The sequence below is a fragment of the Rhinatrema bivittatum genome, chromosome 8 (genome assembly GCF_901001135.1).
Source record: "Rhinatrema bivittatum chromosome 8, aRhiBiv1.1, whole genome shotgun sequence".
Classification (NCBI taxonomy): Eukaryota; Metazoa; Chordata; class Amphibia; order Gymnophiona; family Rhinatrematidae; genus Rhinatrema; species Rhinatrema bivittatum.
Window position 1 is genome coordinate 240,523,599 of NC_042622.1, and position 24,658 is coordinate 240,548,256.

The 24,658-nt window shown below is 47.5% G+C and overlaps 1 protein-coding gene across 1 annotated transcript; it reads right to left on the minus strand.

The window, feature by feature from the left end:
* Positions 1 to 272: 272 nt before the first annotated feature.
* Positions 273 to 24,564, minus strand: LOC115097622 (mucosa-associated lymphoid tissue lymphoma translocation protein 1-like). The gene is made up of 17 exons (XM_029613561.1): positions 24,493 to 24,564; positions 24,086 to 24,299; positions 19,462 to 19,628; positions 18,477 to 18,607; positions 18,178 to 18,328; positions 17,576 to 17,754; positions 17,245 to 17,341; positions 17,014 to 17,055; positions 15,435 to 15,476; positions 14,282 to 14,485; positions 13,381 to 13,558; positions 12,256 to 12,330; positions 5,742 to 5,869; positions 5,496 to 5,645; positions 4,533 to 4,690; positions 3,805 to 3,939; positions 273 to 2,765 (listed from the first exon to the last, which is right to left on the minus strand). The coding sequence occupies exons 2-17, from the start codon at positions 24,223 to 24,225 to the stop codon at positions 2,382 to 2,384; spliced, it is 2,361 nt and encodes a 786-aa protein (XP_029469421.1). The 5' UTR covers positions 24,226 to 24,299; positions 24,493 to 24,564; the 3' UTR covers positions 273 to 2,381.
* Positions 24,565 to 24,658: the final 94 nt, after the last annotated feature.

A 24,658-nucleotide genomic window follows, 5' to 3' on the forward strand; every position in this document is an offset into this window, starting at 1 on the left:
AGGCTCAGTACAACTGCATGCCACGCCCCCTTAGGAGCAAACTTTTATGCACTTTACAACTCCTATCTTTCACACATGCGTTCTGGTTTTTGCTGAACAAACATTTCACAAACTGCTGAAGAAGCATTAGCTAGCGTGGTCCTCTAGTAGGTGTAGCTTACGATCAGACTATCGTTTCGTCATTTAATTGACGTGTTAGACATTTTACAGCGGCGTTCGTATTAATACAATACAAATTATTATTCCAAAATGGAGTTACGTTACGCTAAAGGTTAGTGCGCAACTGCGTCACTACGCATTACGTGTCATTTGCGTTGCAAACATTAGTACGTTCAAAATGGCTGTGCGTTTCACTGCTGGCATGGTTAGTCGGAAGACGTTCAGGTGTTTCATTCTTCAGGGGGTCACGAAATTGAACCCCTTCAGTGGGGCTCTAATGTTTACTAAATATTGTCATCCTATTTAGAACCCATTAACCAAGCGCAGGATTTCTGACACGCTGCATGCCATGTTGTGCCCTGTCCGGTGCAGGAAGCTTCAGAGATTTTAAGCAAAGAAAAGGGAAGCCTTCACCGCCCCTCCACCCCACCTCGCTCCCTGCATTAGGATGGGAAATGTGTTTTCTAATGATGCAAAAACACTGCTCTGCCGATCACTCAGCATGTTAGAGAAGAGGCTGATTTTTAATACACCGTACATGAACTATCAGAGGTGTCCGGCGCTGAGCTGACAGGTCCTGCTACCGCTGTGAGTTCCTGAAAGAAAGGTGAGAGCTGCCAAGAGACAGAGACCTCATGCACACCTGAGTGAGGACATCAAAATGCCTACAAGAGCCCCTTCCTACTAATACCGTTTAACCATTTCTAAAGACGCACGCAGCGCTGTACAGACAGACACAAGGGACAGTCCCTGCTCCATGGAGCTTACAATCTGGTCAAGGCAAACACACAAGACAATCAAGCCTACGGGAAGGGTATTTATTGTAGAGAGGCGGTTAGGGTTTAAAAGCAGCTTCAGACAGGTGACATTTTCAGCTGTATCTGAATACTGCCAGGGAGGGAGCAATGATGCACGCAGGGACTCGGGAAGTCTGTTCTAAGCAAACAGTGCAGCAAGGTGGAAAGCATGAAGGGGAGGCTTGATGGTGACGGAGGAGGACACGGATAAGTGCAATTTGCTTGCTTGTTTGCATTCTTTATAGTCTGGATTTCATTAGGTTAACATATAGCCAGCCTCTCGTGGTATAAGACTAGCACGTGAGAAAGGTATTATTAACTACAACAGAAGTAAGTGCTGCAAAGTGATAAAGCTCTCCATCCGCACACACTGGCCAGGGAGGAGGCTTTTAGCGCCATCAGCACCTCCCCTCCAGCCCAGACTAGCTGAGCAAAGTGGAAACGGGGAGGCCCAAATCTCACTTCTTAATTTTCCAAACCAAATCTCGGAGGGAGAAGAGAGACTGAGGGGGGTGGTGAGGGAGGGGGTTTCCTTGGTCCACACTTCAGAGCAGGAGGCCTAAAGATTTGCCCCTGCTTCATGGGTGCTGAATCCCCTTCCCCTTTTGCCCCCACGACCCCAAGCCTGGCTGCCTTATAGCCACGCACAGCCTGAGCCCCTGCCATGCGCTGGCTGCCACCCCACACACATTCCAACCAACTAAAAAGGGAAAAGACAACAGAGGGTGGGCAACTCATTAAAAAGTCCTCAACAAACCCATTCAGTGCACAACCTGTCTGTCTTCCTCCCCCACCCCTGCTGCCGCCCTTACTGGGACAGTCTTAAATTAAGAGGCCTTCCAGGATCCTGACACGCAAGAAGAGGGCAGGCGGCTGGAATCAGTGGCGTCTCTCTGCTACCCCAGCTACCCAGTCCCACTCGGCACTACCTCCCCGTCTCTGCCAGGAGAAGCTGGTACAGGGAGGTGGTGAGACAGTGCTCCAGCTTTTTAATTTCTATTTCCCTGATAGCCCTTCCCTTCTTTCGCTTCAAAAGAAAAAAAAAAAAAGCAACAAGATAAATCAGTGTGGGATGGTGATAACTTACAGAAAGAGTGGGATGGAAGTGACTCAGCTGCTGCATGCATCTGAATTATGATGGCACACGGTGTTGTTCAGGGCTCTAATGACCTTGCTTCGTAGTGAGCCAAGGACTACGCCCTTGGGCGCCTGGCACCTGCCTATCCCCCTTACCATACCCACTCCCCAGCTGGCCCTCAGCAAATGTCACAGTAGTACAGGAGGATGGGGAGTTAGAAAGTGTTCTGGAGCTGCTCGTTAATTGAGCCTGGATGACGCCTCCTGAAGTCCACCCCCTTCAGCAGCCCGGCTTTGTCTGAGCTCTCAGCCTGGTGCGGTGTCCTGCACGGTTATAGCAGCGGGGAGTCACGGGGTCATCGCTGGGGCAGGGCTTTGCTTTTCCTCTGGCACACGGGCCTCTGGGGAGCCAGCCAACAAAGGCTCCCACTGGCTGCTCAGACAGTAACTGCCGGGATGTGAGTCAGCAGAGACATCCCTACCCAGGAGGCCAGCTGAGGTGTCCGTGCTGCTAGGGCTCTGCTGCAGCGAGTTTATTACTCCGGCCTGGCACGGGTCTGGGCTGGCCAGCGGTTGCTGAGCTCCTGAGACGCCCATTAAACTTAAGCTCTCCTCTTGAAAGCTGAGCTTTGCCACCAGTGGTTTCCCAATATTCACACTCTTGTGCTCCTCGATATATTCGTCTATCTCTCGGTATCGGTACTGGAGGAAAATGGTGAAAGCTAATTCCCTCTGCAAATGTGACAAACATTAGAATGGTTACTAATTAGTTATTGTGATACAAACCTTTCTTGAAACGCAGCAGTGGTTTGTTCCAGTTAAAAACCTCATCGCTGCCATAATCGCCCAGAATATATTCTCTTACTGATTCAACCAAGATGCAGATATTATCATAGACATCTATTAATGTAGCCCGGCATCCCATCACAGTTACCTTGATCATAGCTGTCAGCTGCCATCACAATCACCTTAATAATAAGCAACATAAAACAGCATCCATCTTAGCAAAAGCTATTACTGTAACAATCAGACTCATCTTGACAATTATCAACAGTAACCGGACTACAAATGAACTGAACAGGCCTTAGTCACCAAGCACTTCCTCAAACACCTTAACTTCATTCAGTCACCATCACAATCAATGTAATCTTACTTAACACAGCTATAAACACCATCACAACACCATAGCCAGAGTACTTGACTCAATCTTAGACACAATCACAGTCGTCTTTAACCATAGTAACCCCATCTCTATGCTCGTTAAGCCTATTCCAATGACTGATGCACACCGTCATAGTCGCCATAGGACAGATGCGTCCAGATTTTGCAGCTCTGAGTCATTAACAGTAAGCACCAATCCCTTTAAAACCACATCTCATCACCACCGTCAAGGTCAGTGGTGCCACTGCCTCCAATCTGATATAGTAACAGCAGTGTTTTCCACTGACTGTAGGCAGGTGATCATCATCTTTTTTTTTTTTGTGACCTGGACACCTGTCGTTGATTTTATCATGCATAGATGCTTGCACTCATTACTGTTGTTGGCAAGCCGCAATATGGCAGGTGTATTTTGAAACATCTCTGTGGAAGCTGCCCTGCTAGACTGTTCCAGAACTTTCTCACCTGCACTGTCAAATAGTTTCCCTGACTATCATTTGTAGAGTTTTATCATCCGTAAAGCAACGTTATCATCACTGGACCAGAAATATGATCATAATTAGGAACTGTTACCACTCCCCTTCTAAACATCACCCCGGGGAGCAATGCATACCCTCAGCTTCTGCAGACCGCATATTCTTGTATAGAGACAGTGATCCAAGACGTCGAAACTCCTGGCGGTGAAGAGGATACTGCCTGTGGCCTCAGGACTCTCCTTGTTTGTGAATTTCAGATCCATTTCTAGGTCCTATCAGGAAAGGGACATTGTCAAATGGGCAAAGTTATCCAGTGCAAGCACAAAGTGAATAAAAGGAGAGAAAGACAGAAAACGGAATGTTAACAGTTCCTGCAGAGTTTTCATTTTCTCTGATGATAAATGACGGAAGCTCATCACAGGAGCTGAGCTGGAAGTTGTCCATGGGAAGTGATAGTGCAAGCCTTCCCTACCACCGCACTGCTCTGTTCTGTTAGTTCTGTTTTCCCAGCCATTCAAACTTTAGCCCCTTATGTGGAGACTGCTGGCCTGGCCGCCATCTTGTTTTCTCCCATGTGGATGGGATACTTTCCCACCGCCAGGGGGACTGAGACCACTAAGTCAATTTCTGTAGACCTCCAAGCGGTGTTATCAGTGAGGACCAACCTGATTGGACCAGTTGCCCTACAAGTGAGCGAGACTGCGCCAATTCATTAAACGATCTGACAGCCCAGACCTGAGATTGCTACACACCAATTATGCTCCACCGACTGGTGAAACTGCTCCGCTGAGTTGGCAGAATTCAGAGCTCAGCCTCCCAGATTGCCTTTGTACAGGATACCTTGCATTATGTTTGGGACGCTCACCTCTGACAAGTCGGTTATCTTTGCTTCGCATTCCATGATCCCCACTGGTACATCCACTATCCGGGTGTAAATTATCAAGACGTTTGAGAATTCAGCAGCAAAACCTAACTGCACTTTAATCCCGCAGTCAAACTCGATATACTGCCTTTCCGGAAGAACTAGAAGTAAAGAAACAGAGGAGAATGAGACCTGAGAAACAAATAGCTACTTCATGTTCATTTGAAAAAGAATCCCCCTGCCTTGCTGGTTCACCACCAAATCATTTTTACCTGATATAGGTCAGGGGTGGCCAACTCCAGGCCTCGAGAGTCACAAGCTGGTCAGGTTTTCAGGATATCCACAATGAATATGTATCAGATATATTTGCATACAGTGGAGGCAGTGCATGCAAATCTATCTCATGCATATTCATTGTGGATATTCTGAAAACCAGGCCAGTTTGTTGCTCTTGAGGACTGGAATTGCCCAGCCCTGGTATAGGTTATTCAGAATACATTGGTTTCCAAATAGTGTAATTTGAGAAACAAATCTCCTTCATGGTGTGAGTGGTGTTTATTTTTATTTAAAAATATTTATCACCCGCCCTTCCTAAAAAGTTCAGGGCGGTGTACAATAAAACCTAACAGTACATAACCATTAAAACAAAATAACACAAGCATACACAAAGTGATGTCTACATGAGAAGGCATAGCATAGACGTACTCTCTAGTAACAACTTTGGGTTGTGGGAGCAACCATATTGCAGAGGTGCATCATGCTGGAGGTATACAGAGGTGCACCTTCAAAGAAGCGAGTTATCGGGGAATGCAAGCTGAAAAAAGAAGTGTTTCCTAATTATTTAGACAGACTCTGATGTTCTTGGCTTTCAGTCCTTGCACACTCTACCTTTTCCGTGACGCGTGTCATCCCAAGGACGTCTGGCTCACGACTTGTTTCCTCGGCTCTCCCGCTTGCGGTACTCACCATGCGCTTTGCCCCATTGGAGGTTGCGGATGGAGAACTCCTCTGAGCCTTCCAGTGTTTCAATCCTATCTGTGAGTGCTCGCCGCTCAGATAAATTACTTTTAAGCTCCAAGGCCTGCTTCCCTTTCGTAATTTTGCAGGTCCCCATGTCTAGAAAAGCAAAGCAAAGCAAAGATACATCTTAGCAACCCCCATCCAAAGCCAGCACTATTACTTTTCCACGCCTCTGGCCCTGGGATATCTCACCTTCAGCTACCTTGTCAAGAAGGACCGTGACCTTCTCATCTTGCAAAAGCCATTTCTTCAGGAAGCTGACGAAGATCCCATTGGAGAGCTCCCCTTGGCTTATTTCATAAGCTTCAGCATCTGCGCAACTAAGAGGTAGGGGTGTCCATTCGTTTTGAACACATATGTAAAACGCAACTTATATTTTTAAAAGAGAAAAAAAAGGTTTGAGGAGAAACGCATCGCGAGTTCCAACGTATTCAACATAGCTATGTTGAATACGTTGAACCTAAATAAACACTTAAACCCCCCACCCTCCTGACCCCCCCAAGACTTACCAAAACTCCCTGGTGGTCCAGCGGGGAGTCAGGAAGCCATCCCTGCATTCCTTTGCAAGGAGCACGTGACGTCAGCGTCACGTCAGAGTGACGCCGACGTCACGTGCTCCTCCGCGCCCGGACCCCCGCTGGACCCAACCGGAACTTTTGGCTAGCTTGGGGGGGGTCAGGAGGCCCCCCCAAGCTGGCCAAAAGTTCCGGTTGGGTCCAACGGGGGTCCCGGAGCGACCTCCTGCCACATGACCTACCTGTCACATGGTAGGAGCACAAGATGGCGCCGGTGACCATGTGACAGGGGCTGACCAATAGCACGGCAGCCCCTGTGACACAGGCTATCGGCGCCATGAGGAAATCGCAGACGAGTGCAGGGATGGCTTCCTAACTCCCCGCTGGACCACCAGGGAGTTTTGGTAAGTCTTGGGGGGGGATTAAGGAGGGTGAGGGGTTTAAATTTTTATTTAGGGAACCGGTGAACATATGGACAGACCCTCAACTTATGGAATTCTCCATATGTCCATATTGAACGAAATCAACACCCCACGAAAACTTTTCAACGAGTCAACGAAAACTTTTTGCCTGCACATCCCTACTAAGAGGAATAAAGACACAGGCAGGAAGGCTGGAGGTGGGTGGGGACCCATCTTCACGTGAATCTAGTATTGTACGGCAAGGCTGCCTGAAAGCTCCAGGACTGAGAGCTTCAACGTCCCGCAACCTTTGCGGATGGCGACAGGGCTTATGCAGCTCACCACCCTGGTGGTCTCAGAAAGCAAAGCATCCATCTAGCTGAACCTTGAGTTATCTCAAGGAACCTGGCATCTACCTGACCTACCCACTTGCTGGTTCAGTATCTATAAGGCTCTTGTACAGCACCTATAAACTGGCTTACCGGCCATATGAACCATCCCAGCCCAGCACGTTCCACATCTGCAGGCATGTGAAAGGTTTATTGTTTCTCTCATCTTCTTATCCATCCTCATCTGGAATATTCTGATATTCCTCCTGGAGATCTCTCTTCTTAAGGTCCCTTTCTCTGTGATTTCTCCCTTTGGTTGAAGCTGGGCACCCGTCAGACCCCTTATTACGACATTCAGGAAGGTAGGTAAGGCAGGGCACGTCTTCATGGGGGGAGAAGGGCAGGCTCGGGTTGAGTACTTTCAAAGTCAGGACCATGACCCAATGCCAGAGTTCCCAAAGCCTACAGTTTTCAGATTGAACACCCTGTAATGCCCCTTACCCCTCCAGCCGCGCTCCACTGACCCCCAGGCTCCCCCCGACATAGCTCCCAGCACCATGCTCTGACTAGGAAGTGACTGCAGCGCCTGAGCCTTTCTGGGCCCTGCATTCAGGACTTCCTGCGGGTGCCGGCTGATGACATCACCACTCTCCCTGGATGTAAGGGAGTGCAGTGCAGTGAGCCAGGACAGCTCCTTCTGCCTGCCTCTGCCTAGGTGTATTGTTGTTGCAGATCCTGCCTGATTGCCTGCCGGTCTGCTGTGTGCCTGCCTCTGTTCCAGACCTTGCCTGCTTCCTGCCTCGCTCTGTTCCTGTCTCCTTTACCTGCTCCTGCCTGCCCTGCTTTGTCCTTGCCTTCGGACTGTCCTCTTGTTGCTGAACTGCCCTGACAGTCGACACTGCTTTGCACACAAGCTCAGACTCCTGCCCAGCCAGCTGTTTCAGACATGCCTTAAGGAGATCTGCTGTAACACCAGGAAAGGTAGCTCGTGTCTTTTCCACAGCCATTTTGTCTGACTCTTCCTTGATTAAACCTGTCTCCTTCTCAGCCTCTCTTAAGACTGCCTCAGTTTCAGAAGCCAGCTCCAGTCCTGCTCCTGTGCATGTATTCGAGCCAGCCAGCTCCAGTCCTGCTCCTGTGCATGTATTCGAGCCAGCCAGCTCCAGTCCTGCTTTGGTGCCCTTTTTCCAGCCAGCAAAAGCTGTTCCAAGTCCTGATGATAATATCACATCAGACTCTGCGCTTGCCCCTTCCAAACTGAATCCGATACCAAATTCCAGGCCAGGCCCAGCTTCACACTCTGCTAACAGAGGAATCTGCTCCTGTGGAGGCCCTGGTATCCGATTCCAAGACCTGCATCTGTCTCCTGAAAGGATGTCAAACTCTGCCTCTGCCCATATGTTTAACACAGGCCCAGTTTCAAAGACTCAGGGCCAGGCTGCCCCCACATCACGTCCAAAGACTCAGGGCCAGGCTGCCCCCACCTCACGTCCAAAGACTCAGGGCCAGGCTGCCCCCTCATCACGTCCAAAGACTCAGCTCCAGGCTGCCCCCACCTCACGTCCAAAGACTCAGGCCCAGGCTGCCCCCACATCCCGTCCAAAGACTCAGGCCCAGGCTGCCCCCACCTCACGTCCAAAGACTCAGCTCCAGGCTGCCCCCACATCACGTCCAAAGACTCAGGGCCAGGCTGCCCCCACCTCACGTCCAAAGTCTCAGGCCCAGGCTGCCCCCACCTCACGTCCAAAGACTCAGGCCCAGGCTGCCCCCACCTCACGTCCAAAGACTCAGGGCCAGGCTGCCCCCACCTCACGTCCAACGTCTCAGGCCCAGGCTGCCTCACCTCACGTCCAAAGACTCAGGCCCAGGCTGCCCCCACCTCACGTCCAAAGACTCAGGCCCAGGCTGCCCCCACCTCACGTCCAAAGACTCAGGGCCAGGCTGCCCCCACCTCACGTCCAAAGACTCAGGCCCAGGCTGCCCCCACATCACGACCAAAGACTCAGGCCCAGGCTGCTGCTGCTCAAGGACCTCTCTCCAGGCTATGACCAGTGCAGCTCCATGAATCTCCTCCAGGCTGCATCTTCAGCATCCAAGTCTTCATCCCAGGCTGTGCCTGACTCAGCACCAAGGACTTTTCTCCAGACTGCTTTTTTTTTCACAGCAGCACCAGCCCTGGATTGGTCAATAAACGCCCATTGTGCCAGTGCCTAGGACAGCAAACATTTAGGGGCAGCAGACTGGCTGTCAGTTGCTGCCTTCCAGCTCTGCCGAATCGCACTCAGCAGAAAACAGCCCCCTGCTACCCTGCAACTGACCCTTACAGGAGGAGGTGGGGTGAAAGCAGCATAAGTGCCAAGGGATGGAAACATCTTAAATCTGTCCCTGAGCAGCACCAAAGTCCTTGTTATAAGCTGCTTTTCCCACAGCAGCACCGGAGACCTTGCGCCAGGCTGCGGTGCCCACCAATTCAAAGACTTTGTTCACAGTTACTCCAGCAGCCTCTGACCAGCCACCAATGAAGCTTGCAATGCCTTTGTCTGCTCCAGCTTTTCCTGCTAAAACTCAGTTCCAAGCTGAGCCGGCTCCTGCCAAGATCTCACACCAGACTGAGCCAGTTCCTGCCACGACCCCACACCACGACTGAGCCAGTTCCTGTCATGACTCTGTTACAAGCCGCTTCAATTCCGGTCCTGTGGACTTCAGTCTAGCCTTAAAGTTCGGTTTTAAGAACATAAGAAATTGCCATGCTGCGTCAAACCAAAGGTCCATCCAGCCCAGCATCCTGTTTTCAACCTGACCAATCCAGGTTACAAGTACCTGGCAGGATTCCTTAATTCAAAAAATTCCATGCTATTTATCCCAGAGACAAGCAGTGGATTCCCTCAAGTCCACTTTAATAATAGATTATGGATTTTTAAGAACATAAGAACATGCCCTACTGGGTCAGACCAAGGGTCCATCAAGCCTAGCATCCTGTTTCCAACAGAGGCCAAACCAGGCCACAAGAACCTGGCAATTACCCAAACACTAAGAAGATCCCAGGAACTTGTCCAAATCTTTTTTAAACCCATCTACATTAACAGCTTTTATCATATCCTCTGGCATGGAATTCCAGAGTTTAAATATGTGTTGAGTAAAAAATATTTTTTTCTTATTTGTCTTAAATGTATCACCTAATAACTTCATTGAATGTTCCCTATGCTTTGTACTTTTTGAAAGAGTAATTAACTGATTCAGATTTGCTCGTTCCATTCCACTTATTATTTTATAAATCTCTATCATATCTCCCCTCAGCCGTCTCTTCTCCAAGCTGAAGAGTCCTAACCTCTTCAGCCTTTCCTCATATGGGAATCATTCCATCCCCTTTATCATTTTGGTCGCCCTTCTCTGTACCTTTTCTAATTCCGCCCTATCTTTTTTTCAGATGTGGTGACCAGAACTGCACACAATACTCAAGATGAGGTTGCACCTTGGAGTGCATTATGATATTCTGTTTTATTCTTCATTCCTTTCCTAATAATTCCTAGCATTCTATTTGCTTTCTTGGCTGCTGCCATTTACTGGACAGAGGATTTCAATGTATTATCCACGGTGATGCCCAGATCTTGTTTCTGGGTGGTGACTGCCAATGTGGAACCTTGCACTGTTCAACTATAATTTGGGTTCCTCTTCCCTATGTGCATCACTTTGCACTTTTCCACATTAACTGCCACCTGCAATTTAGATAAGAACATAAGAACATAAGAAAATGCCATACTGGGTCAGACCAAGGGTCCATCAAGCCCAGTATCCTGTTTCCAACAGTGGCCAATCCAGGCCATAAGAACCTGGCAAGTACCCAAAAACTAAGTCTATTCCATGTAACCATTGCTAATGGCAGTGGCTATTCTCTAAGTGAACTTAATAGCAGGTAACGGACTTCTCCTCCAAGAACTTATCCAATCCTTTTTTAAACACAGCTATACTAACTGCACGAACCACATTCTCTGGCAACAAATTCCAGAGTTTAATTGTGCGTTGAGTAAAAAAGAACTTTCTCCGATTAGTTTTAAATGTGCCCCATGCTAACCTAGATGCCCAGTCTCCCCGTGTTGCAGGGTCCACTTGCAGTTTATGACATTCCTCTTGTGACCTTCAGTTCACCTAGCAGCTTCAGTGAATCTAGATCCTGTACCAACATCTGCAGCTCTCCAGACTCTGCTTCCAGACTTTGTTCCAGTCCCTCTTGCACTGCAGACTCCACTTCCAGATCCCGACTCTGATCCAAGCACTCCATTTCCAGACCTCAACTCTGACTCCGATCCAGGCACTCCGCTTCCAGGCTTCGACTCCGATCCAGGCACTCCGCTTCCAGGCTCCGACTCTGATCCAGGCACTCCGCTTCCAGGCTCTGACTCCGATCCAGGTATTCTGCTTCCAGGCTATAACTCTGATCCAGGCACTCCGCTTCCAGGCTCTGACTCCGATCCAGGCACTCCGCTTCCAGGTTCCAACTCCTATCCAGGAACTCTGCTTCCAGGCTCTGACTCCGATCCAGGCGTTCCACTCCTGGCACATTCTAAATCTGCTATTGACATTTTGCCCCAGCAGGATTCTGAGCCAGCCTTGGGGACCTTGTCCCAGCTTGACACTGTTCCAGGCCTTGGTCCAGCACCCTGGACCTCCCTTGCAGTTGGGACCTGGGAGGAGGAGGCACTCTGAGGAGCGTCTGGAATCTGCCCCCTTTGGCGGGGTATTGTAATGCCCCTTACCTCTCCTGTGGCACCCCCCCGACATAGTTCCCGGCACTGCTGCAGCTCCTGAGCCTTTCTGGGCCCTGCATTCAGGACTTCCTGCGGGTGCCGGCTGATGACATCACCACTCTCCCTGGATGTAAGGGAGTGCAGTGCAGTGAGCCAGGACAGCTCCTTCTGCCTGCCTCTGCCTAGGTGTATTGTTGTTCCTGATCCCGATTCCTCGTCCTGCTTGTCTGCCTGCCTGTTCACTGTGTTCCTATCTCTGTTCCAAATGTTGCCTGCATCCTGCCTCGCTCTGCTCCTGTCTCTTTTACCTGCCCTGCCCTGCTCCTGCCTGCCCTGCTTGTCCTTGCCTCGGATTGTCCTCTTGTTGCTGAACTGGCCTGACCGTCGAAGTTGCTCTGCCTGAACTCTGCCAACTCTGACTATATCCTGCCTTCATCTCTGCCTGAACTCTGCCAGCCCTGACCTTGGCCTACTCCTCTTCTCTGTCCGCCCTGACTGCAGCCTGCAACACCTCAGCTGACGCCTGTCAGAGCCTGGGCCGTGTTTGCACGAACCAGGCTGCACCACTCTGACAATGGCCCATGGGCTCACCTTTCTGAAGCGTGGCAAAACCATGCCAGCTCTGAGGGCCTACCATAGCTTAGTTGTTGTAAGACTGAGCCCCAGACAAGGCTCAGATGTGTTTACAAGGCAGAACATCTTGCTGAGGCACCTACGTGGCATAGCCGAAGACAACATTGGCTGTGACCTTCAGGGATCCCACCTGCGGTAAGATGTCGTCATTCATATTCCTGAAAGAAAACCACAGCCACCTTAATCCGCTGCGAGACAGATAAATTGTGGACAACTCAGGAGTATCGTCTGTGCCGCCCCCCCCCCCCCCCCACCCATGCTGCATCATATCCAAGTATGGACATCAAAATGCCACCCCCGCCCCAAACCAGTGTCCTTTACATTTCATTAAATTAATATATACCCTGCCCCTTATGGCATAAGATTGTTCCTGTGTTTTTAGTAATAATGATATTAGCAGCAGAAGTAATCATTTGGATTTAGACAATATTTCAGTGCAATTACAATTTCAGCACGCATTACAAGGCCTGCACCTCAGGCACAGGCAGGCAGTTGCCCCTGGGTGGATGTCACAGCAGGGGTTTCCTTGAAATATGCAGAATTACTTTCAGTTGCTGCAGCCTGTGCAGGACAGGACATTACTGGGGATGGGACGCCTGCTTGTAGTGCCCTCCATACCTTGAGGAAGAGGCCTTTAGGAAGAAAACGTTTGGAAGGGATGGATCTCAGGACCTGTGCAGCAGAGCGCAGGTCAGCCAGGAGGGCGGCTTAAACTACACGGAATGATGTTCTGATATAATAAGAGGGATCCTGCTTATTTTTCATCAAGAAATATGTGCAAATATTAGGAAAGGTTTACATTTATACCACTGATTGAGTGCAGGTTCTCTGGCAGGACCCTTGCTGGCACTGTCGTGCAGACGTCTAGTCTGAGCTAGGCCATTGGATTACCACCCTCGGTACTGGGGTGAATGCTCTTTCCTATTGAGACTGGAGGCCATTTGTCCTGTTCTTGACAGCTCCCTTCCCTATATTGCATCAGATTCATCTCTGGTAGGCTTGCCACTTCATTCCAGGTCAACCAAACAGACTGATCCAGTCCTGGTTTTGCCTCACTGAGTGCATGGATTTGTGGTTCTGATTTTCCTGTTGGTTTCCCTAAGATTTTGCTTTGGTCACACCTGGATCACAGTGGGAAAGTGTGTGTGTGTGTGTGTGTGTGTGTGTGTGTGTGTGTGTGTGTGGTGTTGGCTGTTGAGTCCCCTCACCTCTTACGGCACATGTCCAACAGGAAGACATTGAGGCCTGTCTGGCGCTCCTGCATGCTCTGCAGCATGCGCTGCACACACAGACAGTGCTCCGATGTGTACGGGTGCGGCGCATCGATGGGGACCATGAAGCTGTTCCCGAAATTCTCATACCCATGGCCTGCATAGTACAGTAAACCTGAAATGAGAAGGAGGAGGAATATCACGTCTCCCCAAAAGCATCACCAAAACCCCAACTCCCCAGAAATAGGCAATAAAGCCAGCAATATTCCACCCACTGCGTTCTTCCTTAGCCTACAAAATGACTCCCGTTTGGGCTGGTTGGTGGGATAAGCAGCTCTGTCCCACAGAGATGTCAGATGTACTCTACTGGGCATAATATTTTGTACAACTCTAAATATCAAAGATGTGAGGGCTTGGCGAGAAAGCAGTAGACATCAACAATGTGTGATTTTATTTTTAACTTTGAATTTTCTATTTCTTTTGTTATCCCCTCTCTTTGGTGTTTTTTTGTTTTTTGTCACTTCCCATGTTTGCTTTTTTTTCAGAAGTTTCTTTTTGATCTTTCAGTTTACTCTATAAATCATCTTTTCTAAACTAGAGATTCAGAGTTATTTGGGCAATTAGGCTTTTACATTACACTTCAGGTTTATAGGTTGCCCTCCTCCAAAAAAAGGACTCAGGATGGCACTGAAGTATCCAAGATGGCCCTTTAAAGGATCTGGTCTTGTTTATGAGTCAGACTTTCAGAGGAAGCGGAAAGGATTCATGAATTAAGGAAGATAAGTCCAGGGAATAATTAGCAATGACCTCTTCTCTCAGGTTCATTCTGGAATCTGCACAAGAGCTACCCCTTTCAGCGGCCAAGCCCCTGTCCTCTGTTCCCGCTCCGTTTCCCTACCATAGACTCCTTTGTCCAGCAGAAGCAGGAACTCGTTGATGGCCATCTGCATCTCATCTTTGCTCAGGTCCAGCAGGGACACCACCTTGAAGTCCAGTTGGCGCAGAAGGTTGGTAAGTTCATGGACGTCCACCATTGGCGCTTTCAGTACCTTGTGATGCAGGTAATTCATGTTCCCAATAAGCAGGCCCACCTTATCAGATGCTGTGCAAAATACAACAGAGAAACAGCTGGGGGTGAGATGTGCATACTTAATCCATAGTCGGATACCATGCGTGGTCTTCTTTATTTCGTTTTACTTTTTTTGGTAGGGTTTGAAGATATCTTGAGAATGGTGCTGGATTGATGATATTGATAACTAAAGTGTGCCATTTATCTATGAAGTAGGTGCAGATACAGTCGGTTCCACAACAAGCTCTATATCATTACAGACAGGTTAGGCAAATCCTGGTTTTATCCCCATTTCATGCATGCACTTGCAGTTCTGATTTCCTTACTCCCTGCAGCCCCATCCAACAAGTTCAGTCTGCTAGTAAAAAATATAAATGGAGTCAGCTGATAGCCCTGCTAGGGAAAGTAACATAGAAAAGAGCAACCACAATGTCCTCAGCTGTGCCAGTATTTGTCAGCTTGCAACCTTATTCCTGTAAGCACACATATCATTAGCATGCAACATTTTATTGGTTGGGGGTTCAATCATGCAACTTTAGTGTTATCTTTAAAATTAAAATATGATTTTACCTCTGTATTGGGAGCAAGACCAAGCAGACAGAAGTACACTTAGGGGAACACAAGCCTGACAGGTTCTCCTTGGACAATAGGTAAAGTTGGCAATGACCGGCTGACTCCACTAAACCACAGCTTATTTTTGTTCGGTTCCCACCTCTAAGCATTCTGGGATTGTTTGTCCTATTTCTTTTCTCAGTCAGGAGAGCAAGACTGTGCCCCCCCAGTGGCTCTGCACTAAAAGCATTGTCTCCCAAATCCCTTAGCTGCTACAGGTTCTACTCCTGCTTTGGAGAACCTGGAAAGGAGGAGAGCAAGGCTAAATGTCCCAGCATGTTTTGGAATGAAAATTTCAAAAACAGAGCAAGCCAACAACCGGTCTGACCTTCACCCCAGAGCTGAAGGGATTGGCTTTGCAGCTCCTTACCATGCAATCTGATGCTGGGATCTGTGGGCTCCAGAGGAATTCCTGTAAGGAGAAAGAAGCCCAGGTCAGTGCCATATGAGAGGAGCCTGCAGGAGTGGCGCCAGCATAGGGAGGCAGCAGAGCATTCTTGTGGGGCCAGTGGGAGGCTTGTCCGATACCACAGCACAGCTGCCCCGTGACTTGGCTTCTGGAGGGAGACCTTTTGAACTCTCCCTCCCTCCTCCTTTCTATACCCTCTCTTTTCATCTCTTACTTTCTCCTTCTCTACATCTTTAACCCTAACCCTATCCCCAATCTGTCACATCCTTTCCCTCCTCTCTCTGCACTAATCTTTGAAAAGTCATTGACAGACTCAGAGCCAATTCCTGACGTCACAGAGAGAAGACCACTGCCCAAGAGCCTTATTGTCAAGATGTCACAGGCAAAGAATGTTCCCCAAGAGATACACTGATCATAGGCCGAGGGGCCGCCTACCAAGAAGATGCAGATACAGAGCCAGTTTTCCCAGGCTACAGACACGGGACCACCTTCCTAGAGATCATAGACAGAGCATGTGCGACCATAGTCAGAGCCTGGGCACTGGACTGGTAATCACTGGACTGGTAATCACTGTGACGTAATAGTGGCATAGTATAAGTGATCCCCTGGGTTACGGGTGTAAGGCTGACTAGACTTCACCAAAGGCTAAGGCATTGAAACTTCCACCATTGGGAGGTATCATGGGTATGGAGTTACTTCTGAATGATAGTTAGGGTCTGCATCCAAATGCTATAAAAAGTAACGCCATAGGTCACAGGAAGGAGTCGTCCATGAGGGGGGCAAGGGAGAGGCAGCAAGGCCTGGTTTCCAGGAAGGGAAAGGGGTGTTTGCCTCTCCTTTCCTTTGATTACTCTCTCAAGTGGCTGGACTGATCCTACTGTCAGCGGGGATCTGAAACAGGGGTTCTTCACCCAGTCCTTGAGATACACCTAGCCAGTCAGGTTTTCAGGATATCCACCATGAATATGCATTGTATGCAAATCTCTCTCATGCATATTCATGGTGGATATCCTGAAAACCTGGCTGGCTAGGTGTGACCTGAGAACCGAGTTGAGCACCCCTGCTCTGGAAGGCATTTGTCTCTAGGACAGCTTATCTAGGAGGCTGAAGACTCCAACCAGTTGTTTGGTTAAATTTTCCAAGTGGGAGAGGAGGGTTCCCAAATTCTTGAGAGCTTTGACAGGAGAAAGAACCATGAAGGGAGCAAGAGGAGACCCAGTTGTCCTACTAATTGACTCAAGAGGCATGAGAATGTATTTTTTGTGCTTATGGACGGGTGAAATTCTTTTTTTTACTTTGGACTGCTGAAACTTCTTTGCTTTTGTCTTCAGTTACGTATATTCTTGCTTTGGCTATTTTCTTGAGAGACTGGGTGTGACTGATCCTCTTGGGTCTTGCAGCATTTCGCTGCCCTCCCTCCCCTCTATTGGAGAATCTTGAATCTGGGACTGCAACAAGTTGCTTAGTGCTCTGCAGTACTCAAAAGGGGACCCCTTGCCTGTTTCAGGAAGGACCGAGGAGAAAGGAGTTACACACGTACCTGCGTCATGCCAGGAATTCCCAATGGTGTGAAGCTGGGGACCTGTAAGCAGAAAATAAGAAAATGTCCAGACAGATCCATTCTCCTGTTGGATAGGTTTTGCCTGTTTTCCCTCATTGGAAATTCTGGATTTTTACTGAGGATTTCCCCTAGGGATACCACTTGAGCAGCAACCAAGAAACAACCAAGAGTTGATTCCTTGTTTCCAGTTCCTCCCCTGCCACCACTCACCGACCTCCACCTGCGCCTCTGAGCTCCACACTTCCCGGAAGAGGTTGTACACCCTGCAGCAGTACCGCCCACGCTCTGCTGTAGTTGCCAGTTTCACCTGCAAGAAAGCAGCAGACAACAAACAGAGACAAACTCATCTTCAGGAGGCATTTTGCCTTCTTTGGGTGAGCAGAACACAGAGCAAAACTAAGAACCCCTTTGCAAATCGAACCACATATGACAGCCCTCCCACCTTATATCCCTATCTCCAAGTCTCTTTCCCATTCCTATCTCCTTTCCCCGTTTCCTGTTCCACCTATTGCTCTCCTCTCCCAACAGCTAATAGCATTACCTTGAGACAGGAATACTTTGCCCCCTGGATCGAGGTCCCATTTCGGAACCACTGATACTGGGGGGGAGGGTTTCCAATAGCTGTGCAAGCCAGCTCCAGGGGGTCTCCCTCCTGCAGGACGCAGGACTGGGGCTGTTTCAAGATGCACAGTCCATCCATAGTAGGGCAAAATCCACCAACTGGAGAAGGCGAGAGAAAATGGATGCTGGAGATCACATGGCACTGAGCAAGCACAACGGCAGAGGAGAGAATGCCACCGCACAAGTCGCACAATCCGCAAAAGTCAGAGTCACCAACCAAGCTGAGTAGCCCTCATGATAGCCTGCTGCGGCACCATCGACCTGGCCCCTGCTTCGGGCTTCTTCAGACATCATCCCAGGGCACTCTGGTAACTGCAGTCTCCCGACTAACCAATAGACGCTTGGAAAAATTACCGTGCACTTGGAGCTGTGCATTAAGAAAGCGAGGCCTGCCAAAATTAGCTTCTTGTGAAGAGGGGACAAGCAGTCCTGCACGGCACATTCTCATCACCCCCAGTGGTGCTAAGATGTGATGAACAGACGTTTCACAGACTGCTGGCCTTGCCCCTGTGGCTATCTTACCTGTGGATGGGCTGCTGGCCTTGTTGACAATGACCTGAGCCCACTTGGAAAAGACAAAACTGGTGCTACAATGAATTCGGCAGATGTACCAGCCGCTGGCCTGCTGGGTGACTGGTTTAAACACCAGCTCGGGGCAGGTGGCATTGTGCACCTAACAAGGACAAATGGAAAGAAAGCCATCAGAGTGGAGAGAGAAACAGGAGGAGGTAAAGAAAGTAAAGGATTCAGAAAGGAAGGAAGCAAGGCCTAACGTCAGGGTGAGGATCTTCGGCCTGCTGAAATGTTTTGCACAACCTTACCTCTTGCCTTCCACAGAACCACTGATAGCCAAGCCCAGGGGGACCCACAGCCTGGCAGATTAATGAGGCTCTCTTCCCTTCCACAGCCACCTGGGACTCTGGCTGCACCATGATCCGCACGGATGCTTGAACTATAAGGTAGGAGAAGAACATGTCAAATCTACTGAGCCAGGACCACCACTTACCATCCCGCCTCTCCAGCGCTGCAGAATGACAGCAGCCGCAGTACTATATATCACATGGACTGGGTGTCATCCCGAGATCTGAGTCCAACCCTGGTTTCTGATTCTGTTCCTCATCCTGCTAAAACAAGATGCGACCAGAAGGCTTTGTTAAAACCAGTGGTGAGGGAAGCCTTTGCTATGCAGTGGTTTCAGATTGATCAAACTATTGGGACAGGACTTTGGAAAGTGAAGATTGGGCACAAAACTCTCGCGAGCACAGAGTCCAGTCTGGTAATGTTGGGATGTGCCTCTGCCATGAGCTGCTCAGTCCTTCAATTTTCTAGAAGAATAAATAGGAAAACATCCAAACACCATGGTTACAAAAGGCCCTCTCTCATACCCTGCCTGTGCCAACATCTCCTGGACTTTGGTTTTGGATGCCAAGGGCCTTCCTTCCTTTTCTCCCACATCAGAATCCTCCATCCCGCAGGCCCCCAAACCCGGTCCTTACCTGTACGCCCAGAAAAAGCAGCATGAGAAACAGGTCCAATATAAAAAGTGGACAGTATATTTAAATGCTGTAACTGTGTGAATTACATTTGTGAAAGTTACCCTGCAGTTATCTTACCCACTCATCGACCATCTTTGCCTCTCCTGCTCACTAGGTGAGTGTCTTACGGTCCAAGACATGAGATCCGGAGAGTGAATGGAAGTGTGAGATTGATCTGAGGTAGTAGGCATGGTAGAAGCAGGTCAGAGATACTGATGTTGGGGGAGATATCTGACCACACAAGTAGACACAAAGAAACAGAGAAGATTACCAATGCTGGAAAGTAGCTGGACTGCACCGAGGTGCCCCATCCTGTCAAAGCAGCAGAGGAGATGCTTGAGGCTGCAGGTCTTCTCTGACAGCAACTGCAGAAGATGCTGGCTTGGACTTCCTCCAGGCTCCAAGACCTTGAGAGCGCAAGTCTCCAACTCGTCATCGCTAGGGAGCAAGAAGAAGGTCACCTCGATAGGGTCATCAACATGAATAACTCGTCCAACGTTACCAAACGTTGAAAGTCAAGCAGCAGCAGGGAAATAATCGAGAGATCAAGCAGGATAACATGTATGAATGCTAGAAGCCTTCCCCACTCATGCAACCACCATCAGAGGACTTCATAGGAACTAAAGACTTCATGACGCCAAAGTTTATTTTAAAATGATTGTTCGGGTTAAAAGAAAGTATTATTCTGGTATCATTGACAGAACGGGCAATAATCCCAGAATAGTATTTAAATTGGTTAGATCATTATTAGGTCAGGAGGGTAAGAAATCTGAAAAGTATGAGAATTTACCAGATTGTGAAACTTTGGCAGCATATTATGAAGATAAAGTATTGAAGCAGAAACAGGAAGTGGATTCAGACCACAGTAGGGTAAGGAAGACTGTGGAAATGGGTGAGGTAGCTGTGGGAAGGAATCGGAGGGTAGAGACTTGGTTGAGGCTAATGAGGATGCTTTGAAAGAGTTTGATTATGTGTCTTTTTGCTCAGTTTAAAGAATGTTGTTAAGAAATTCAGTTTCATTTTGGATCCATGTCATCTTACTTGATCAGTGGCTTGTCTGAAAAGGCACAAATGGATTTGTGGAAGCTACTCAACTCATTTTTACGTGTCGGCTGGATTCAGGCAATTTTAAAGAAAGTGGTTATTTTTCCTATTTAAAAAAAATGCTAAATTGGATCCCAATTATAGATCAGTAACAAAAGTGTTCTATGTAGCCAAATTGTTAGAGAAATTGATCACTGTTCAGATTTATGATTTCTTTTAGAATCAAGAGAAGTTTTAGATGTAGCTCAGACAGGTTTCTGTAAAAACTGTAATACAGAGACTACAGTGGCCCTGATGGAGGAGATTTTTCTTCGCCTGGATGTGGGAGAGGTTACATTGGTTGTTAATTGGACCCCTCAAGTACTTTTGATCTGCTTGATCGCTCTATTTTAATTGCACCCTGTCAAGAGCTAGGGTTGGGGGGAAATGGTGGTGAAATGGATTCTAGCATTTTGTTTTTTTACAGGGACGAGTGCAGTCTGTGAATTTTCAAGGAGTAAGCTCTTCATTTAGGATAATAAGATATGGTGTCCCTCAGGGTTCGAGCTCTTCTTTTTATTTATTTATTTTATTTATTTTTAATTTTTATATACCGAAGTTCTTGTAGGGACTACAAATCACTCCGGTTTACATAAAAACAATGAACTGCCCAACAGAGAGCGGAGCTTTACATAGAACCGTAGAACATATGGAACAATATAACTGGATGACAATTTAACATAGTGATAAATAAATATTATAGTTTAACTGGTAATAAATAAAAAATTATATTATTTAATATAAGCAGTATAACTATTTAACGTAGAAATAAAGGCATATTAACAATGCCAAATATATATATAAAATAAAATGAATTTATGAACTCAAAGATAGTTGTCCAGTTGCAGAGTCTTAAAAGTAGGACTTGGTACGGTGTCCATAATTAGGGGATACCTAATATTTAGGATGTCTGTCCGTCTAAGTAGAATTAAGCGTCTGGGAAGGCTTGTTGGAATAGAAAGGTCTTCAGTCTTTTTTTGAATTCTTGATGACTAGGTTCTAGTCTTAGATCTGGGGGAAGCGTGTTCCACTGGTGGGGGCCTGCTGAAGATAGCGCTCGTTTGCTCAATGAAGATTTTATTTGCGGAGCATGCAGTGTTCCTCTGTATGCGCTTCTGATTGGTCTGGAAGAAGTGTGCGGTTGGAGTTGAGAGCTTAATGTGATGGGAGCTAGTTTGTTTGTCGCTTTGTGGATGATAGTGAGTACCTTATAGAGTATCCTTTGTTTAATGGGAAGCCAATGTAGGTTACGAAGGATTGGGGTGATATGATCTTTTTTGTTAGTGCTTGTTAGAATTCTAGCCGCTGAATTCTGCACCATCTGTAATGGTTTGATGGTGTTGGTGGGTATACCTAGAAGCAGGGAGTTGCAATAGTCGAGCTTAGAAAGAATGATGGATTGTAGTACTAGCCTGAAGTCGGAGAAGTAAAGGAGGGGTTTAAGTTTTTTGAGGACTTGCAGTTTGTAAAAGCAGTCCTTTGTGGTATTGTTTACGAACTTTTTTAGGTTTAGATGATTGTCAAGCCATGCTCCAAGGTCTCTGACGTCAGGTGAGAATGTGTTATTTGCGTTTGGTAGAGAGAGGCTGGAAGAGATTGTGAGTGGATCCTGGGAGACAATGAGCATTTCGGTTTTATTAGCATTCAATACTAAGTTGAGGCTTGAGAGTAAGTTTTTGATAGGCTGTAGGCATTCGTTCCAGTAAGTGATAGTTTTTTGAAGGGATTCTGTAATCGGAAGAAGGATTTCTATGTCGTCTGCATAGAGGTAATGGGTAAGCTTGAGGTTTGAGAGTAGATGGCAGAGAGGGAGGAGGTAGATATTGAAGAGGGTGGGTGAAAGTGAGGATCCTTGCGGGACTCCTTGCTCTGTAAGGATTGGATGCGATTCTTTGTTGTTTATCCTGACTTTGTAGAATCTATTTTAACATTTAACTTTGTAGAATCTTTTTAACATGCACATGGCTCCTCTAGGAAAGCTGATTCCTTCATTTGGTTTTAGTTTATTCATTTACGCAGACGGCATCCAGGTGATGGCTCCTTTGCGAGGGGATGATCAAGAAGCCCTGGAACGGTTAAATGATTGCGTGTGGGGTTTGCTTGAAAGAAAGTGGGTTAGTGTTTAATATTAAGGAAACAGATTTCACAGGCAGGACAGCTAAGACAGAAAGATCGAGGGAAGGTCTGTGGTGGCAGCTAAAGACATAAAACCTTGGGGCACAAAGCTGGATAGGGAACTGAATCTAGAAAGCCAGCTTGCTCAGGTGGCCCGAAGTCTCAAGTTGGTGGGACAATTGAAGCCATTCTTGGAATTTCGTGCTTTGAAAGCGATGACTCACACGTTGGTGCTGTCTATACGAGACAGCCTATGTGCAATAGTTTACATGGAATGCATTGTACCTGGGGCTCCCAAGTAGATCTATTAGATAATTCCAACTCCTTCAACATACGTAGCTACGATCATCCTGGGCAAATCCCGAAGAGATTCAGTGGCACAATTATTGCCGAAATAACATTGGCTACCGATTGGGTTACAATGTAAGTTTCTGAGTGCTTGGTTTGGGCTTTCAAAATCTTGCAGGGCCTTTATATGTCACAGCTTAGGAGTCGATTGAATTGGCAGTGTACAAACCGGAATCTGCGTTCTGCCGTCCGTCACTTGGTCCCGCTTACTTCAGTGCGAGCCTTTCAGCATATTAGAATTCAGAATTGCTCTTTTTTTTCAGCTACCATATCTTTGGAACGCTTACCCTTCTGAATTATGAGTGGAAAGGAAGCTAGTCAAATTCCAAAAACATTTGAAGACTTGGTTGATGATGTCAGAAATGTAAGTGGAGTTTAATGTAACGACGAGGTCCGGGTCATCAATTCACTCACTCTGTATTCTGTGCTCTTGCTCTGTTTCCTTCTTTGCTATGCATTGTTTTTGTTTTAATTGTAAGTCTCTTCATTTATACGATGCTTAAGTTATTATAAGAAGATGATTTATTCTAATCTGTAGAGCAATTCTTAAATAAATGTTTTTAAGCAAACAAAATAAGCAAATATTATTCTTATCCGGAGGTTTGCAGAAGCTGGAACCCTCACCACGCGTGCAACAATCCAGCTGCGCATCGGCACGTCGTTCAAACACGTCAGCACCCGTGATAGCACCGGGGCTTCGTACCCGCTGTGAAACTCAAATGGTCCTTGGGCAGGAGGGGAACGCTCCCTGCAGTAAAGTGCAGGACCACTGGGGCATCCTCTCTTCCCTCGGTAGGACAGCAGGGTCCCTGTTGAATTTGCTAGGAACTGGGAAAATGACAGCTGGTGCCACGGACATCAGCATGCAGCTAGAGAAGGGGGGACAAGAAAGTGATGTCTTTGTGTTTAATAAGAGGATGCAAGGGGAGGGGAAGAATAGATGGGGTATGGGAAAAGGAGGGTAGGTTCCCTTGTCAACTCTGTAACCAGTTTTCTGTGCCTTTTTTGGGGGGGAGGGAGAAAGTGAATGAATATGTATTTTCTACATGTGATATATTTGGTGTACATAAGGAACAAATGTACGCCAGATGGTTATGAAAAATGTTTTCTTTAATAGTTATGATTTTATATATATATAAACAGTTAACTGGCAATAAGAGAAAAGGAAAGGGGAACAGAGGCCCTGTCAGTGTTTTCCTTGGTTCCCAGTTCATGGAACAGGATTGATATGGCTTTTTCAAAAGCAGGAATGCTTGCCACTCAGGGGGTCCTGTGAGTGACAAAGGCCATGAGCCCTGGGATCCCTGACCTGGCCTGGAGCTCACTGCTCCTCACTCCTTCCTCTCTACCTGCACTTCAAACGTCTTTCCATGCCAGCGACTTCAGCCAGCTTCCTCCATCCTCGACTGGAGTTGTTGTCCAGGAGCTCGCTGAGTTTTGCTATGCTGGTATCCCCCAGGCTACCGACTGGTAAATTCCAGTTGGCCATGCGCCCGTGCCCTCCGCAGTGACCTTCTTCCCAAAGAGGTGCTCAGAGTACTCTGGTCTCTGGTTTCAGAACGTCTGTAAATAAAATAGCATTAAAAAAATATCTGTGATGGTGCCTTGGAAACTACAGTTTTGAAAGCTGACAAAACTTCATTTGTGTGAGTGCCAAACTGTTGTAGAATGACTGGAGGAATGAAGGGTTCTTGTGCAAGTTGGACACATTATAAAACCATGAATTTAGGAAGATATTATTAGTATCATGTTTTACCTCAGCCTATGGCGTCCTGGTGATTGAGAAAGGTTCGCGATCTTAGATAATCCTCAGGGATCTGTACTTGGAGCGGTGCTTTTCAATATATATATAAAATCTGGAAAGGAATACGATGAGTGAGGTTATCAAATTTGCAGATGATACAAAATTATTCAGAGTAGTT

Excerpts from the sequence above, each read along its gene's own strand:
- LOC115097622 (XM_029613561.1), bottom strand. The coding sequence starts at position 24,225 with ATGGCCAACTGGAATTTACCAGTCGGTAGCCTGGGGGATACCAGCATA. Across the intron at positions 15,477-17,013 it reads GAATTCCTGGCATGACGCAG|GAATTCCTCTGGAGCCCACA; the intron begins GTACGTGTGTAA and ends TTCTCCTTACAG. Across the intron at positions 2,766-3,804 it reads GCGGTCTGCAGAAGCTGAGG|AGGGAATTAGCTTTCACCAT; the intron begins GTATGCATTGCT and ends TCACATTTGCAG.